The sequence below is a fragment of the Actinia tenebrosa genome, unplaced genomic scaffold, assembly GCF_029948245.1.
Source record: "Actinia tenebrosa isolate PJP-AT-01 unplaced genomic scaffold, QUT_ActTen_1.0 PGA_scaffold0__85_contigs__length_37466705, whole genome shotgun sequence".
NCBI lineage: Eukaryota > Metazoa > Cnidaria > Anthozoa > Actiniaria > Actiniidae > Actinia > Actinia tenebrosa.
The window spans coordinates 19,122,428-19,140,820 of NW_028292569.1; the positions used below are offsets into that span (position 1 = coordinate 19,122,428).

At 34.2% G+C, this 18,393-nt stretch overlaps 1 protein-coding gene across 1 annotated transcript in view; it reads left to right on the plus strand.

The window, feature by feature from the left end:
* Window positions 1-755: 755 nt before the first annotated feature.
* Window positions 756-18,393, plus strand: part of LOC116298233 (kinesin-like protein KIF2A) — a 97,398-nt gene continuing 79,760 nt past the window's right edge. Inside the window, exons 1-3 of the mRNA XM_031706616.2 lie at window positions 756-957; window positions 6,241-6,335; window positions 16,265-16,381. Of these exons, the coding sequence (XP_031562476.2) occupies window positions 900-957; window positions 6,241-6,335; window positions 16,265-16,381 (270 nt within the window). The 5' untranslated portion in view covers window positions 756-899. The remainder of the gene's footprint in view (window positions 958-6,240; window positions 6,336-16,264; window positions 16,382-18,393) is intronic.

An 18,393-nucleotide genomic window follows, 5' to 3' on the forward strand; every position in this document is an offset into this window, starting at 1 on the left:
TTGTTTAAGCAAGCGGCAAATAATATTTCTCCCCCCCCCCCCCTCCCCACCTCTCATTTCAGAGGACTAGGGTGTGATGGCAAGTATCTCCACCTCTTAAGGTGTGACGGGTGCAAGGTGGGCGGTGGACTGTGGCCCGGTTGCCATGGTTATCTCTGCGAAGGGGCTGATTAGCCGGCGCGACCACTCCTTCCTCGTACCTGGCACTCATGCCAAACTTATAATATCACTACGATGAGTTTTAACACAGGGAAATTTGATAAGAAAATCTCAGTATGTATAAAATAAAAAGCCTTCAGCACTTGAGCGGTTGAGTTACCGCTATAATCTTTTTTTATTTTGCCATTTCGCCGCGTGAAAAATGGCTTGTTTACCGGAATTGCTTGGAAATGTTTTGAAAAAATTCCCCGAAATTAGTCCACTAAATAGGTTGATTTGGCAAAATAAAATAGAAAAATATTTTTTCAGCTGACTTGAGATTCTCGGTCATGTGGTCATGTGCCAAAGGATACCCACCTCAGTAATAAAGGGATACTAAAAAAACAACAAAGTATGGTATTACCAAAATTTTTTTTGGCTTCCTGATCCGAATACTAGAATCAGGACGGGAGAAAGAGCTTTCTCTATAATCGTATATGATCGAAATCGATTTTTGGCTGTTGCCGGCAAATTTAGTTTTTGTTTGATTCTCCTAAATTTCTCCCATAATGCTTTGGTGGTGTTGCTAGAATCCGCTGTGTAAGTCGACAGACGTCAGGGGGCTCAGATTTATCGCCATTGCCGTTTGGTTCAAGCAAAATTTCAAACTTATTGAAATACTTGATGTGAATCCATTTCTTTTTTACCAAAAAGCTGACCGAAGCTAGATTTATAAATTTCACTCTCGCTTCGTAGCTAGAATGGAGAAATACAGCAAAGTGGTGGTTGGCACGAAGGTCGATATTCAAAGGACTGATGGTGAGTGCCTTCAAACCAAATTTGAGTAGTTTTGTTTTGAGACCGTTTTTGCTTTCTCACGGTTATACAGTTACTGTAGCTCTCTTAATCTTTCACATATACGAGCCCCTTTTATTAGTTGTTTAATCATATACAATATTAATTCTTCTCATGTTCAACTCATACGAGGACAGGTCATATAGTAAATATGAATAAAGGTAATATTTATTTATCTGCTGGAGAGAATCTTCGTTTCTAATGTTTTTAATCGCACTGCGTCTTGGTTACACACATAAACACATATCAAAGGCAATATTACTGGAACATAAGGGGATCATCAACGAAAACTACAAATGTACTCTAAAAACTCTATCACTTTTACATGTAAACGTACATGAAATGAAGTTTGTCTGTCATTTGAACCTCGCTATTTAGCTAGATTTTATATGATTAATTTATTTTCTCTAAAGATCACTAGGTGTGTGTTAGTATTCTAGTAAATTAGGCTATTCATATTCACTTGTAAATATTAGGAAAATTCATATTCTTGAATTTGATATTTCCGTGGATTTGGTCTGGATCCATATAGGCAGAAATCGGACTGGCCAACATAAATGTGATATATATGAGAATGAAATATGTATATAAACTACAGTATATGCAAACTTGATTTAATGTATATCACACTAAGAACTTTTGACACACTGAACTTTGTGTTTAGCCAATCCTTCTTAGTTTTTTCACTGTCGCCTTGTTATTTTGTTATAAATTCCTGGAAAATGAAGTGTAAAAGATTACAACAAATTATTTTTTTCATTTATCAAACAAGACGCAGGTTATATTAGCTTCATATGAAGATGATAATCTTGTTTTACTAATTACTCATTCTAAGATATATATAAGGTATAGAAGCTTTGAAATATTTTTCACACTTTATAAAAGCACAGTTGGCTTTGATTCAAACTCCATATCATTCTACATATTCAGTATCAGTTTTGATTCCAATAGGTGGACATAATGTTTGTAAACATTGCCATTGAGATATTGATGTGCCAATGATTTGAAAAAAATTTAATCATCCTACACCCACCTATATTGCAAGGTGTTTGTGTGTGGTGTTGTGGTAATAACCATGCCACAGCACACACAATCTGGTACTTTGTAATGTAACCTTTGTTTGTAACCTCAGAAAAAAAGAATAATTGACTTCACTGGTAGATCACTCAGGGTTTGATCCAGGGAGGTGGAAAGAGGGGGGGGGGGGGGTAAGGTGTGACTAGTCCTCGATGGTATTTTTATTTGGGTTTGTGGTCGGTAAATAGACATGACAAATGAGTTGTGTGAATTGCAGACAAAATTATTGATCAGTAGCTTGCACGATGTTAAAAACCATGCCAGATAAAAATAAATATTGAATATGTGAATCATTTCAAAAAATATAATATTAATTGTGTTTTGCGAGATAGACAGTTATAATTTACTTTTTTTTTCTTTCTGTTTTCTAATATTTTTATTTTGGGCTTCTTGTATAATAATGAATAGTTCCAGAAAATATCCATATACCTGACCACAGGCGTACAATGTGATCAAACTTAGACACTATGATCATGCGAACAAAAAAAAAACAGTACAGCGTATGATGCGATGGAAAGACTATGATGAGATCAAAACTACTAAGATCAGCTGTTCCTGATCCACCCTTTTCACATATTTTAATGTTTCAAAAACAATTTTGAAACATTTTTGACATTCCAGACCAACATACTTCTACTCTCCTTCAAAATTCTTGATCTAAAAACCCTCCCATTCCTTCAAATTCCAAAAATGCCGCCTAAGGTAGGGGTATGGATATTTTCTGTAATTTATTTTCCCAATACATTAATAATAATTTATTAAATGAGGTACATATACGTATCACTGATATGCCTATTGTTCAGTTGCATTTTATTTGGGAAAACAATAGAGCAAAGCAGGGTTCACTGATCCACAATTTTTGGAAGAGGTTCAAATTCATGTTGCTAAAGTTTCAGATTTTATTTGGCAAATACAAAAGATCACTAACCCAATGTTACAAAGTCGGTTTTCGTTACAGTACCCTCAAAAGGACTACCCCTTGCACCTAGGGGAGCAATAATATAAATTATGAGAATTACGATCTTTTCGCTACCTTGCACTTTTGCTACTGCACATTCCCTACTAATAGAAGTCGATTCGCTACTTAATAGAAGTCGATTCGCTACCTCGAAGAAGCACAATCGCTACTTTATCTCAAGATGCCTGTAAACCTCCTCTATGACATTTTGGATCGTATTTTATCAGTAATTTTAAGTAATTTGTTATTATTTGAATGTTTTTTTAAAGAAAGAAATTTCAAAGCGTATTTGCCCGGAGTAGTCAATCGATAAAAATCTATATCCATTTTGCCAATCAATAAATTGATAACAATTGATACCGTTGATTTGATTGATATCGATTGTATCTATCAACCGTTAAAAATCGAACTCACACTAAATTTTTGTATAGATTTTTATTGATTGATTGATTATATACATATCGATTTTTTTCGATTTATGTCCTTGAACAATTTCTATCGATGATCGTACGAGGGTCGTGTGGCTACAGATTCACAACACTGGAAATTACTCTTTTGTATATAACCATAGCTTGACACAAACTAGGAGTTGACAGTGAGAAACAAATAGACTCACCACATTAGTAGCAACTTATAACTCAATAATCGAGAATAACAATTCCGTGTTGTCTGGACGTACAACAAGGCTTAGGAGCGTTTTTATTTGCTTTCTTAGAATGTGAAAAAAGGAGAAGAGCTATGATGTTTCTGGTTATTTACTATGTTTTTCTGCTTTCTTTGCCTCTTCATTTAGTTGAAGATTTGCTATTATTGGCGAACTGATTGTCATGTTATGCATCCCAGAATTTGTAATTGCCTTGATTTTGTTGCTTACAAAGCTATCCTATCCACAGGTAGCCCAAGCTTGGTTTCTGTGGTGTCCTGTTATAAGGAAATGTATGGGGATTCATCAAAACTTTCAATAAAATCATTGAATCGTGAAATAAAGCCTCGAAATTTTACCCGATCATTGAGAAATAGCACTTCTTTCGCTCTGCGTGGTTATCTTTTGAATTTAGCCCGTTTTAAGATTTTTCCCCCATGCACGTCACTTTTTGTTGTAACAGCGCCTCACGCCGGGAGTCCATTCGCTACTTTACTACGAAGCTAAAAAACTTTAAAAAGCTCCACTAGAAAACTCTTCCTTGACATAAACCCTTTTATCTTAAAGTCATACTTTTAGTCATCAAGCAAAAGCAGGGATAAAAACAAGCCTTCCTTTCTCGTTTCTCATAGCTTTGGAATAGTTTGTTGTCACACAACGCCGAGAATCCAATCGCTACTTTGCTACGAAATAACTCCCGGGCCGGGAATTAACTCTGAAAAATTCGACTAGATTTCTTCTTTGTAACTAAATCTTTTTATTTGTCAGAAAAGTTCTTCATTGAACGCAAAATTCTATTAGTCATCGTTAACTCGCACGTAAATGAGATGTAAATATCCTCTCTTCGCTAGGTTTAGATTTCTTGATCGACATCTGCATGAGCAGAAAATTTATAAGTTTCGATGGCGTAAAACACAGTTTAAATTTATTGATATAGACTCAAAATTAATATATATTAAGTAATATATATTCCTGATATTGTGATATTTAACATTTTGAGATAAGGTAGCGAATCGACTTCTATTAAGTAGCGAATCGACCTTTTAGGTAAGAAGCAAAAGTGCAAGGTAACAAAAAGACCGGATACCAATTATGATCATGAGTCAGTTGTTTGGAATGTTAATAGTTTCTTAAGGATGCTCATTCCAGCTTCCAAAACTCCCGACCACCTGAACAAAATCCACTGTATCTCGCGTTGTAGAAGGACTGCAATTATTATTTTTTCCAGAGATATAGTTAATAAATGAAAATTTATTTTGATATAAGTTTTATCAAGATCGGATAATATCTCAAAATCTGGACGTTACCTACATAAATATGTGGGCATAATATACGAGACTTTGAAAAAATTCTTTGAGGCCAATTTTGAGAAAAAACAAAGTATTTATTTATTTTTTATTTATTTTATTTAAACATATTTGACTAAACATTTGCCCCAAAAGCTGTAAAGCTTAACAGGGGGCTCATATCCATAATATTTACAGTACAAAGAAAGAAATGAAAACAGTAAAATAAAATGAAAAAATAATTAATCTTTGGTGAACAAAAAACAGTTTGTAGCTAATATATACTTTTGTACTTCAGTGAAAAGTTAAGGTTTTTTTTAAAGTCTAAGTCTCTACAGCCATATAAAAACCAACTAAGTTTTTGCATTTTTGAAGAAACATTTTGCCACAAACTACCACAAATCAATGCAGCTGAGGTAAAAAGAGAATTTCTCTGAGCAGCATATACAGTAAGGGACATTTAAAGAAAAAATGCATAATTGATTCTTTTTCAATTCCACATCTACATCGGGGAGAGGAAGAACAATTGATTTGAAACAAGTACTCGTTTAATGCACAGGCTTGTAACCTTAGTATTTATTTGACCTTACAAAAATTGTAAATCGTCGTGTTTCTCATACTTGAATATTAAATTTTTTAAGAAGACAAGAAAACGATTATTTGTTTGCCGAAAAAGTCAGCAGAGAATTTAAATACCAAAAAAACAGTATCATTAATTGATGAAAAGTATTTCAAAACTGGTCATTCTCACAAATATTTTGTGGGTCGATGTCATCTTTTCGTGATTTCTATGTTGAATATCTGGGCAATGAAAAGATATATGAAAGAAAAGCAAAGGTCATTCTCACAAATATTCTGTGGGTCGATGTCATCATTTCGTGATTTCTATGTTGAATGTCTCGGCAATGAAAAGATAAAATGAAAGAAAAGCAAAGGTCATTCTCACAAATATTCTGTGGGTCTATGTCATCATTTCGTGATTTCTATTTTGAATATCTCGCTTGGCAATGAAAAGATATATAAAAGAAAAGTAAAGGCCATATTCTTATTTTAATTATTAGATAAGGGATTTGAAATCACAGGGAGAGATCCTGTAGGGTTGATAGGCACATTAACAACTATTAATAATTTTCGTTCAGGTGTTTAATTTTCTTGGTCATGATTACCTTCCACAGTCTAAGAATAAAATATGAACAAGATGGGAGTACTTGCATGAATTTAGTATGTCTATTCCATGTCTATTTTCAACTAGTTACATGATTAATGATTTTCAAATTTTGTAGGTCGCGTTCACTCTGCATTGGTTAGTGGGGTGAACATAGAAACCAAGAGTGTTACAGTTGAATGGTTTGAGAATGGCGAAACAAAGGGTAAAGAGGTAAGAAACAAAGGACTAGGTACAGTAGTAGAATCAATGAGAAAAGGTTGTCTACTGTAGGTTGCAGGCCTCCCCTATATGCACAGTACCTAAGATAAAAAGTTATTGCCATTTCTACCTTTATGAGGGGTAGCATCAAATGAGGCTACAATCTTGCACGAAAAAGTTGAGAATTGTTCATCCAATCATGAATTAAGTACAATTTCCCTTAATGAAATATTATTTGATTGACCGTACCCCCCTCCTTTCCCCCAGGAAAATGCTGGTCCTATACAGCTGTAGTAGCTAGGTAGAGCAGCCCTGTCTCCCTCATGGAAGAAAAAGCAAAGCCAAATTTGTGTTAAAAATACTGATAAAAAAGATTACAACATACACTGTACTAACAAAGAAAATTGTAAATATGCATTTCCAAAATTCTTATTGAAATTGTCGCTCTAATGACCAAATATTAATAGTAGTTATTTTTGCGATAACGTGCTGTTGGAAGATGTGTTATTTATTGTATACGATGATGAAGCAATATTGTTCTCTGATCATGGGTAGCTGATGAAATAGAGTATTATCCAACAGTCTCAAATTTACAAAATCAAATATGGTTTCAACATATATTTATTCCTGATGTTATGCTTATAATGTTATTGGTCTTACAACGTGTGTTGCTGTGATGAAGGCCGTCTATCCTTAAGTACCAAAATTATTGTTCAAATCCCATGTTTTTCTCCGATAAGAGAATGTAAGCTTTATGACGGGCACAAAGATCTTTAATATTTTAATAACATTTACAAACTGTGTATTGAGTCTACTGTTGAGTAGATATGATAAGCTGTGAAAGAAATAGGTATGACTATTTAGTAAGTACCAGTTGATAAAAAAACAAAAGAAAACTATGGGTTTAGAGTCCACTACTAACTAGTATATAAATTTAGGCACTGCCTAAAAGTGGAGCTCACAATGCCATGGACACAGTGAGCTCAAATTAGATAGAACTGTAATGTGAAAATATAATCGGGAAAAAAGCTTACATTATTTTTAATTGTAATGTCCCCCAAAATAAAAACCATTAAGTGAAAAAATCAAATTGAATTGCACTACATCGTTTCATACTATCCCACTTAGGAATTTTGTCACATGTACACCGCCCACCACCATGAAATATTCCTCGACAAAGTTTTCCATGGCCGACATTTTTACACTTTGAATTCCTGGTTAATTTTCCTTGAAAAGTAAAAGATAGCTACAGACAATCCAATTGAATATCAAGTTTAGTGAAATTTACCTTTGGATGTCTTTCATTAAAATCCAAATTGTGGAGATTTCGGATCTTTTTAAAGACAGATCGACACCATAAGACAGACTTGAAAACGAGTTAAACTAGACCCCATGAGCAGGGTACACTGGGATATCTGGAAGGGTAATGATCAAAAAGGTAAATTATACACCGTGAAAAGATGAAAAAACTTACTGACATTTCGGACGCTAGTCCTTTGTCGGAGTAAAAGAGAAAGAGGTGGTAGAAAGGAATGTTTATATGATAGAATAAGACAAAAGAAACCAATAGGAACAAGGTAGGCAAGGAAACAAAAACAAACAATCAAAAGACAAAAGAAAGGGTTAGTTGAAAGCAAAGCGTTCATTAATCCCGTTGGGACTACGAGTGCCCAATAGGTGAATAAGCCCCATTTTGGTCTTGCGACAATCATTGTTAATCAAAGAAAGACCAAAAACAATGAAGTCAGAAAGAGATATCAGGAAGGGGGGAGTGGAGAACCTGATTTCAACATGCATGGAGTATTTAGTTGGTTGATCACTTCCAAAGGTACTGATAACTTCATGACATCAATATGTGATGTGATTGCTGGAAAGGTTGCGCATCTATGTAGAGTAGTAATGTAGGACATTTACGCTTTTAGGGTCAAGTGATTTATTGATGTTTTTGATGAAATAATTTATGAAATAAAAATGGTTGGCGGCAGGGACAATTTACTAGTATCAGAGTCTCTAAGAATCAAAAGGAGAAGTAAAATTTTGAACAACAGTGTTGAAAGCAGTTTGTAGCAGAGCGTTTATGCCATACTTATCAAAGTCATCAAATAACTCAATCTGGAATTCCAGTTCCTTTCCGGATTTTGGCATACATAATTAGGTTGTTGTATAATGATAATAATAATAATAGCTCTTTATTCTTTAAGAAACAAACGCTCCTAATTACAAATTAATATATTAAAAGAATTATATTATGCTTATGTACATCAATTAATAATATATAAGTATTGTATATATGAATAATGTCAATATATAAATATAAATTGAGAAATATAATTTAATAAAAAAAGACATCTATTTAAAAATGTGTTTTTGAAACGCTCAGTTTCCTTAGGTAATATATAATTGTGGCTTCTTGACCGTAAAATTCTAGTTCTTTTAGGTGGAAGTAGTCATGTGCAAGAGGATGCCCCAGATTGTTAATAATATTATTCCATATTACACTATCTAAACTTGCTATGATCTCATTAATTGGTGTTACATATTTAAGATACTGTAACCAAATTTAACAGCCCTCTTGTAATTTGTCAATATTAACTAAATATTTTGAGTGACTTGGACACCCCCATACAGGAAGAGCATATTTAAAAAGTGACATTATGAGGGAATTAAAAAGATAATGAGGATTCTCCTGACTATTATCCATACCTTTTGCAGATTGTTAATATATACACCCTTTATCCCTGCTTTACTTAATATAATAATATTGTTAAATTGAGAGTCCCAGTTATTTGGACTGCGATTGAAAATACACCTGTAGTTTCACCTGTTTAATACCCAGTAGAGGAGGTGTATAGTATAGGGATGCACCGGTGGCGTGCGCTGCTAATTGCTCCACCTCTCACCAATGCGACCCGAGTTCGAGTTCTGCCAGGTTCGGTGTAGTATGTGAGTAGAGTTGTTTGTTGGTTCTCTCCTGTGCTTTGAGGGCTTTTCTCCAGGTTCTCTGGTTAATTTCCTCCGTCCTTAAAAATCAACTTCTAAATTCTAATTTGATCTTTGGGCTTTCACCTATTTTGGAGCCTAGCTCTTTTGTGATCGTCCCACGCTGTGATACAACAGCGAAAGCTTTGTAGTTTTTTTGTAGATTTTTAGAGGAAGTGGAATAGCTGCATCTGATCTACCCTAAACCACTAGCTCTTTAGTTTTAGGATAAGTTTATAGACATCTTGTTATCGGTGGCCCAGTTCTTAATGGAATACATCTCTAGAAGCACAATCATTATACATGTACTTGGTTCTGTGACTGAAATAGGTCTTTTAAAATTGTTCCATTTTAGAGATAGGAGATTCTTTAGGGATGAGTGTTATGTTTGCAGATTTTCATTGAAGTGGGACAGCTTGAGACTTGATAGACAGGTTGGACAGGTAGGTTATTGCAGGAGCAAGCTCAAGAGCAAAATCCTTCCATAACCAATGTCTAATTCCCTCAGGTCCAGCTGCTGTTTTCTTTACACTTGATAGGAATTTTAGAGTAGCGAGTTCATCAATAGTAGGAATATTAGTATTATCACCAATAGTCTTGATATAGAGGGCAGTTCATAGTCACATTCAGTGTTGATGTGTTGAAAATATTTGTTAATTTCATTCAAATTAAAGATACTAGACAAACGTGCCTCCTTAGATATTCTCCCTGTAATCTTATCCACTGTTTTCCACCATTTTCTTGATGAGCACCCATATTGATTGTTCGTAGTTTTGATAGCTTTTAAAAGGTAAATACAGGCTAATATTTGCTCAAGACCTCTCTCATGATTGCTTTACATCTTATAATTTTATAATTTATTGATATTTTTTAATGAATCTCCATTTTTTTAAGGAAAATTAAAGGAGATCATATAACGTTTTGAATGGCAAAGAGCAAACCCTGGATTAAGCGTAGCAAATTATTTATTTTGCTTCTTAAATCAAATTATTTCCAAATTGAACGAGAAACTATATTACTATCTATTTAGTATACATGAAAAATTTTCAACCAAATTAGAAAGCAAAAAGAAGTGTTGGAAAAATGCACGAAGCAAAGAACTCATTTGTTTTGTGATTATTTTTGTCAAAAATCAGTTTACAAAACAATATTTTATTCATAAGATTGACTTTTGTCATTAAATTAATCAGAAAGACTAACGCAGATAGATTTCAATGTTTCAATCACATTCTGTCATCATTATCAATATATTTTTTTTACAAAAAAATTATGCCATGAGAGAATGGGAATAACAAAGCTTACTTTTGATCTTTAAAAAGTTAAAACATGTTTAGAAATCATTTTTTGAAAAAACAAGTAAGCATATTGCGAAGAAATTCTGCAAAACTTACATAAATCATCAGTTTTGTAGCATTTTAAATCCATTTTTAAGATGAAAACGTGCCATCTTGAATTTTCTGAGAACTTCCAGAGAAGAATGGCTGTTCTGTTGCTATGGCAACTGCTATAATCTGATTGGCTAACTCAATTTCAATTGTTTTTTTAGCCAATCAGAATCCTGAAAATTTGTAATCTGCACTGGCATTACAGAGTTTTTCACTGGTAAAACAGATGTTTTCACTGGTATTTCATTTTAACTGCACTGCTGTCAGCCAATCAGAATTGAGTAAATATTTTATGCATACTATTATCTCAAAAACAATCCCGGGACACCCCATTTTTCTTTGCATTTTTTAAATCAACATTAAATTTAAAGTTAAAAAAGTTTGAATTTTCAATTTTCTGTTTATTATTTACCAAAGTAGTCAGCCACCAAAACGTCGTTTTGCGGAGGGAGGAAAACCGGAGAACCCGGAAAACCCTCGAAGCACAGGAGAGAACCAACACCGTTACGCCACCCGTGCTTCCCTAAACACACACTTGCTGTGCTTCTACATCGATGGACTCCCGTGGGTAAAAGCAAAACACCCAAAGGTGCAGATTTCGTTGGCTTGAGAAAAATTTAAAGCCGAGAACAGCAGCAGTAACTATATTTTTTTATGGAGTCAAAGATTTAATTTAATTAACAGTTCTTACGCATTTCACAAGCCTCAATGCGTTTCCAAGATAAAAGAAATATATGTACAAAACATAACATAAATAAAATATAAATATGAATATAATATAATGGGAAAATTGATGCATATAGTATATTTCTATGTACGATTATATAAAGCTACAAGATATATATACGTAATATATACAGTATGAGTGGCCGTGTTGTATCAGATATACAACCACGAGGCGTAGCCGAGTGATTGTATATCTGATACAACAGGGACACGAATACTGTATATGACTTATCAAACGTCTAGGTTAGTTCCTTTGTGTTTCACTAAAATATATTATTAAAAATTTATTTATTTATTTATTTATCAAACTCATTAATTATATTTTTTAGTAGAGTCTAGATTAAGGAGGAGACGGGTTCTCTGTTGCTCTGGGTTTCTCGCGCGTGCGCTCATCAGGCGGACAGACTTCATAATCTGTCTGGTGGGTGCGCGTGCGGGGGTGGGGCTCAGGGTGGCGGAGAGCTTGTCTCTCCTTTATTTAGTACATATTCATATACTTATACTTCATTTATAGAGCATTTTTCGCTAATTACGCTGCTTAGGGTCTTTCTTTATAATGCATTTTTGTCATGTTTTGTTGTTTTTCTTGGGAGTTTTCACATAGGGATAACCTCATAACTTCCTTTCAAGTCGCCTATTATTGTGCTTTGTTGTCTTATTTGTATCGCTTTTTGCTAGCCTCTGCTCTTACTTGTATTTTACTATTTGTCAATAATTTATTTGCGATTTGAATAAACTATGTATGTATTAATAATTCATGAGGAAAACACAACAGAAAGCACGACCATGAAGAGTGTTGTAAATCTGATACTAAACTGTGTTCATTTGCATTAACTTTAAGTTGGATTTTCTTGGCCAAATTCACTTTAATTTTGAAAATTTTAGTGAAACACAAAGGAACTAACCTAGACATTTGATAAGTCATATACAGTATTTGTGTCCGTCTTGTATCAGATATACAATCACTCGGCTACGCCTCATGGTTGTATATCTGATACAACACGGCCACTCATACTGTATATATTACATATACAATCGATTGCAGAAACGTTGTGGTATACATTTATACATATATCTAATTTATTCAGTATATTTAATGATATGCAAAACAGAAAAATCGCTTTATTTCTTGTTTGTTTCATTCAATGACTGTCAAAATATTTTTGTCTTGTCCATTAGATCGTACAGATTATAAATCAGTTAATTTTAAGCGTTGAAAATGGTTATTTTGTATTATGCATCTCATTAGATATACATACAGCCATTTGCAAAAATTATATTTCAAATATAAATACAAGTATATCGAAAGTATATCAGACAGGGCGGGATATATTTCTTGATATTCTTTTCAGAAAGCCCTAATGATAGACAACTGGAAAGAAATATAAGGGAGGATATCCCATAATTTTTGATATGCTTTTGATATACTCGTATGTACAGCCATTTGCAAAAATTATGGCCCTTTCAAATATAAATACAAGTATATCAAAAGTATATCAGACATGGCGGGATATCTTTCTTGATATTTTTTTCAGAAAGCCCTAGTGATAGTCAACTCGAAAAAATATATAATGGAGGCTATCCCATAATTTTTGGTATGCTTTTGATATACTTGTATATATATTGGAAGCGCCCATAATTTTTACAAATGGCCGTATCTATATATAATATATAAACACTTGATTGCAGAAAGGTTGTAGTATACATTTATACAAATACCTGATTTATTCAATATATTTAATGATATGCAAAACAGAAAAATCGCTTTATTTATTATTTGTTTCATTCAATGAACAGAATATTTTATTCTTGTGTTTTATATCCTACAGATTATAAATCAATTGGTTTTGAGGGTTTAAAAAGTAAAATTGCAATATGCATCTCATTAGGCATTTGTATAAATGTATACTACAACGTTTCTGCAGTCGAGTGTACATATATTACATACAATATGGGTGGCCGTGTTGTATCAGATATACAACCACGAGCCGAAGGCGATTGATTGTATATCTGATACAACACGGGCACGAGTATTGTATATTACTTATGAAACGTCTAGGTGTATTCATTCATGTTGTCTCCCCGATTAGTAGGGCTCTTGTGCCCGGCTAGAAGAAATAGAGACTGTAATAAAGTTATTATTATTATTATATTATGTTCTACTATAATTTTAAGGATAAAATTAAATTTGGCTAAGAAAATTGGAGTTAAAGTTTATGCAAATCAGGACGATTTTGTATCAGATACACAACCTCCTCCACGGACAATGATTTGACACTAGTCCTTATAACAAAGTTTTCCCGGAACATTTCTCTTATTAATTTTTTGTTCTTGCTAGCTGCTCAAACAAAGAAATACGTTTTTCGGTTAAGAAGGTGCACAACTCTGTAACAGTACGTAATAACCACCTTGGATGCCCTCATATTTCAGAAATACAGTTATAATATTTTAGATATTTAAAAACATGTTATACTTTCTATGTTCTATGTTCGCGAAAGTTCTAGGTTAAAGCGTCTAGCTTTTCTTCTTTGTCTGTGGTTACAAATACAACTGGTCTGATTATCTTTAAAAGGAATCAAAAGAGGTGGGATATCTGCATAGCCTTTGTCCGCCAAAAGAAATAAGTTTGGCGGGAAATCAAGCGCCATCCCAGCCCGATTGGAGTCATCAAACGAAAGCTTTGGGAATCATGTGTGCTACTTAAGAATCCAGTCTGGAAAAATCGAATGTGGCAAGAAATGTCGCATATCATTTGCGTGTTCATGAGGAGGAAATGTCTATGTCCACTATGTGCCTTCGTCTTCTCGTCTACTGGACTATACTATCTCGAAAAAGATTCAGCCACTGCCATTCGCCGCCTGAAGAGAATAGTGGGAGAGGAGTCGAAACACGATGCGGTAACGAGAGCAAATAAAGAGAGTGCAAGCCAAAAGAGAACCAGACAGCGAAAAAACGTAACGGAATTGGAAACAAGTTCAAGAATACTTGATAATCAAATGGAATACGCTCAAAAACGAACACCGGAGCAGCGAAGACGAGAAAAGATGGTTGAGTTTGTCGAGGACGCGTCGACAGGTGAATTGGGTGACGAACAACAGGCTAAACGGAAGAAAAGCCTGAAAGAAGCATTCTATGAAGCCCAAGTAGATCACAAGTCTGTGTGAACAGGCCACGAAGAGCATGGGTATCATGAATAAAGTATTAGCCTACGAAGCCCAAGAAACTCACAAGTCCACGTGTGAACAGGCCACGAAGAGCATGGGTATCATGAATAAAGTATTGGCCAAGCCAGACAAAATGCTTGAGGAACTTTAGGAATAAAATAAGAAACTGGTGTTTTTTGATTGAATTAAAATATTATTCTTGAAGCTTGTAGCTCTCATTCTTATATAATCCACCTTGCTAGCAAAAAACTCGACTAACTCTAAAACAATTGGGTGTCAACGAATTACCATACCTAAGGTCAAGAAATGTATATTAGCATGTGTAAGGTACTTGTGCGGAAAAACTCTATTGATCAGCAATTAAATGCTTCTTTGAGATTTAAATTTATTAACAGATTCTGCATCCTTAATATGCTGCGGAAGTTTGTTCCATATTTTAGGAGCAGCGATTGTAAAAGCTTTATCTCCGTATGTGGCTGTACAGGACCCAGGAACTACTAATAGGTCTTTATTTATAGAATGTAACCGACGCTTAGGTGGATCACAAAGTAATCTTCAAGAATTCAGGTTGTTTTTATGTTTTTACTTTATAGAAAAAGTAGCTTCGATCGCCTGGGATCGGTGAATAATAAAAGAATGTTTTCAATATTTCCATACAGATAAGCTTAGTTTGTTATAAAGTTAAATAACACTGTTATAAAGGAATCACGCATTAAACCAAATATCAACCATTTATTTAGCTTTTCCAGCGAGTATAAAAGTGCTGACACACGGTGCAACATTGCATGCATTATTGCACGCAACAGGAATGTTGCAGCGTGTCTACCCCAAGCTTGTTGCACGCAACTTTGTTCGCAACAAATTTCATCATGTGAACATGGCTGCAACATTTTGAAATTTCCAGCTAATCAGCTTGCACCAAATTTATTACTGCAAACTTACTAGTGTTTGTTAATTTACGGCCGGCAAAGTTTTGTATAAGGTGTAATTTGTAGATTTACTGCTTAGCTATAAAGTGTCCATAAGACCGCAAGAAAATCATTGCGTCGAATCTCGAATCATATATTTTCAGTGTTGGCGAGATTGCGTTGCTAGATTACCTTCTAATTTTTCAGTGAAGTATTAGGGACATACGATAATAGAATGAGCGGTGTTTTTTGTAAATAGATACCTCAGAAAGTAGCAATTTTTGGCTATGGGAAATGCATGGTTTATAAATCATAAATAATACTTTTAAATTTAGATATCTCCAAATATCTCCAAATTCGTCTTATAGATTTTAATAAAACTGCGCCCAGAGGAAGACGAATGCTCAAGGTATAGGCAGCATGAAGCATTTCCCTAGAAAATGCCATTGGGGGCTAAAATTCGACTCAGATTAAAAACAGGGGTGACGTCATTACCACATGATATGAGATCCGATCTCCTAAAAAAATGTAGACTATACGAAACATGTGTCCTAGTGGATATGAAATTGGAATCAATCTCTTTAGGCATGGGGGGATCAAAGTTGGTCTACATACTCATTCAAAATTATTGGGTCGAGTCACCTAAAGTGTAAATCTTAAGATTAACCCACACTATTACGGTAAGATGTGGATAAGAGGTTGGTAGGCTGACTACTTACCAACACCTTACAATATGGTACAGGACATGTAATGAATGGGATAATAAATTTTGGTTTCAGATTGAGTTAGAACAAGTCTTGGGACTTAATCCAACACTTAATGCTCAGCTCAAGCCACCAACAAAGTCTGTACCTACATCTAATAAGAGAATTGCCAATACTCCTAATAACATCAAGGTTTGTACCATTAGGGAGCATTCATATAATTTATCTAGTGGGGGGATATTGGGGTTTTAGGTTTTGAAACAAAAATTATTTGGGGGGGTTCCCCCACGCAAACCTACATAACATATTTTCAGTGACCCTGAACCCCCCCTCCCCCCTGCCAAAAAAAAACTATGGAACACCAACTGACACGAAACCGATGCCCCCCTCCCATAGCCTATTCCAATATATTGTCTTACAAACTATGAGTCTTCAACATCTAAAGAACAAGAAAAAATAAGAGATATTTGTTCTATTTTCATTAATGCATAACATTAAACAGCAGGGAAAAAATTCAAAAATTTGACCTGTGCATACCATTTACACAGAACCATCTCTTTAAGGTGGCTTCACTGGGTTTTATCCGCGCGATACCATGCAACTTCAAATCGCAAATACTCGGACGCAAACAATCCAATACTAAAATTGTTTTTAGAGGTTTCAAAGGAAAGATGAAATTTTCGAATGAGCATGTTTTTACTGAAATCGGAATTAATATAAGATTGCTGTTCTGCATTTTTTGACCTAGGTTTTTAAATTGCTTTTGATATATTGGAGGATAAGTAATTTGCTCAAGGTACAGAAAATTTGAAGAAAATCTGTATGAGCATTTTCGAGAAATTGCATATTGAAGTTTTAAAGTATAAAAAATTTGCAAAATCAAAACATGTTAGTAACTTTGTAGTCTCCCTCGCATCCGTTTTTAGTGTCGGTCGTCACGCAACGCTCCCTCCCCACGACCGACACTAAAAACGGATGCGATGGAGACTAGTAACTTTGTGGAAAAGTAGTATTTTCTCAGTTTTGAGTCCCTAATTTTATCTAAAGAAGTTGGTGAATCACTTTGAAATAATAGGTAAAAATTGTATAGAAATCGTACCATTTGATAATTCAAAATATTTGGTCGACTTAAATTGGCTATGAGCCGTATTTTTGGACTATTGTGTTATGTCAATGAACATGATCGTAAATTCAAATCTACTCTGTGAATTGTTTTTAAATTTAGTCAACATTAACTGCAATATCTAGGCAACAAGATGTCAAAATTTCATTTTCATTGAATCATTTTAAAGCTTTCAAACTTTAATCTGCATTGAGAACTGTACAGGACGGCGATTCTATTTATCCCTTGTTTATTTGATTTTTCATCGTTATTGTCCTCTTATCGCATTCGCGTAAATTCGCGTAAGTTGAATTTGCTTGGTATTGCGCGGATAAAACCCAGTGGAGCCACCTTAATTTGTATAAAAAATATGTAGTTGATGACAAAGCAAGCCTTTTGCTAGGCCCTGCCCGCTTTTAAGCCTGCCCCCCCCCCCCCACCCCCCCAAATGTTACGGGATAAAATATAAATCCTATGACCCTCCTCAAAAACCACCAGATAAATTATGAACGCTCCCTTATTATTAAAATATATTTCAGAATATCAATGCAAAAAACAAACATTTTAGGGTAATTATGTTTTTGATATAAGCCAGTTTAAGGTGGCTTCATATAGTTTCGGTATTTAGAGTAATAGAACTAGAAATTATTTCATAGCAAATACAGATATATATCGTGATATCTGATACGCTAACCATATTAAAACTATGAGTTTAGAAATCATTTTTCGTGAAAATGATCACGTGAATAGTTACAATAGCAACGAGACGTCAGCCCTTTTTGCCATTAAAAAATTAAAATCTCGAGTTTCCCGTGGTCAATCTTTTTTAGATTGCGGAATACCAAAGTTTGTTTGGTTACCTATTATATGACAGCGTTTTATTAAAATCGTGACTACAGAATACAGAATATTAAAGAAATGTTGAGTTTTCAAGATAAAAAGTTTTCTGTATTCCAAATATTTTTATATTGCGTCAGTTGCCTTATCATTCTACGAAGAAAAAAACGTTAGAAATTTAAAGATATTTGGCCACGTATTTTTCGAGTTTTTATTTTTTGTGCCACAGACTTTTCATGACGTCATTAAAATTAAATTCTTCAAG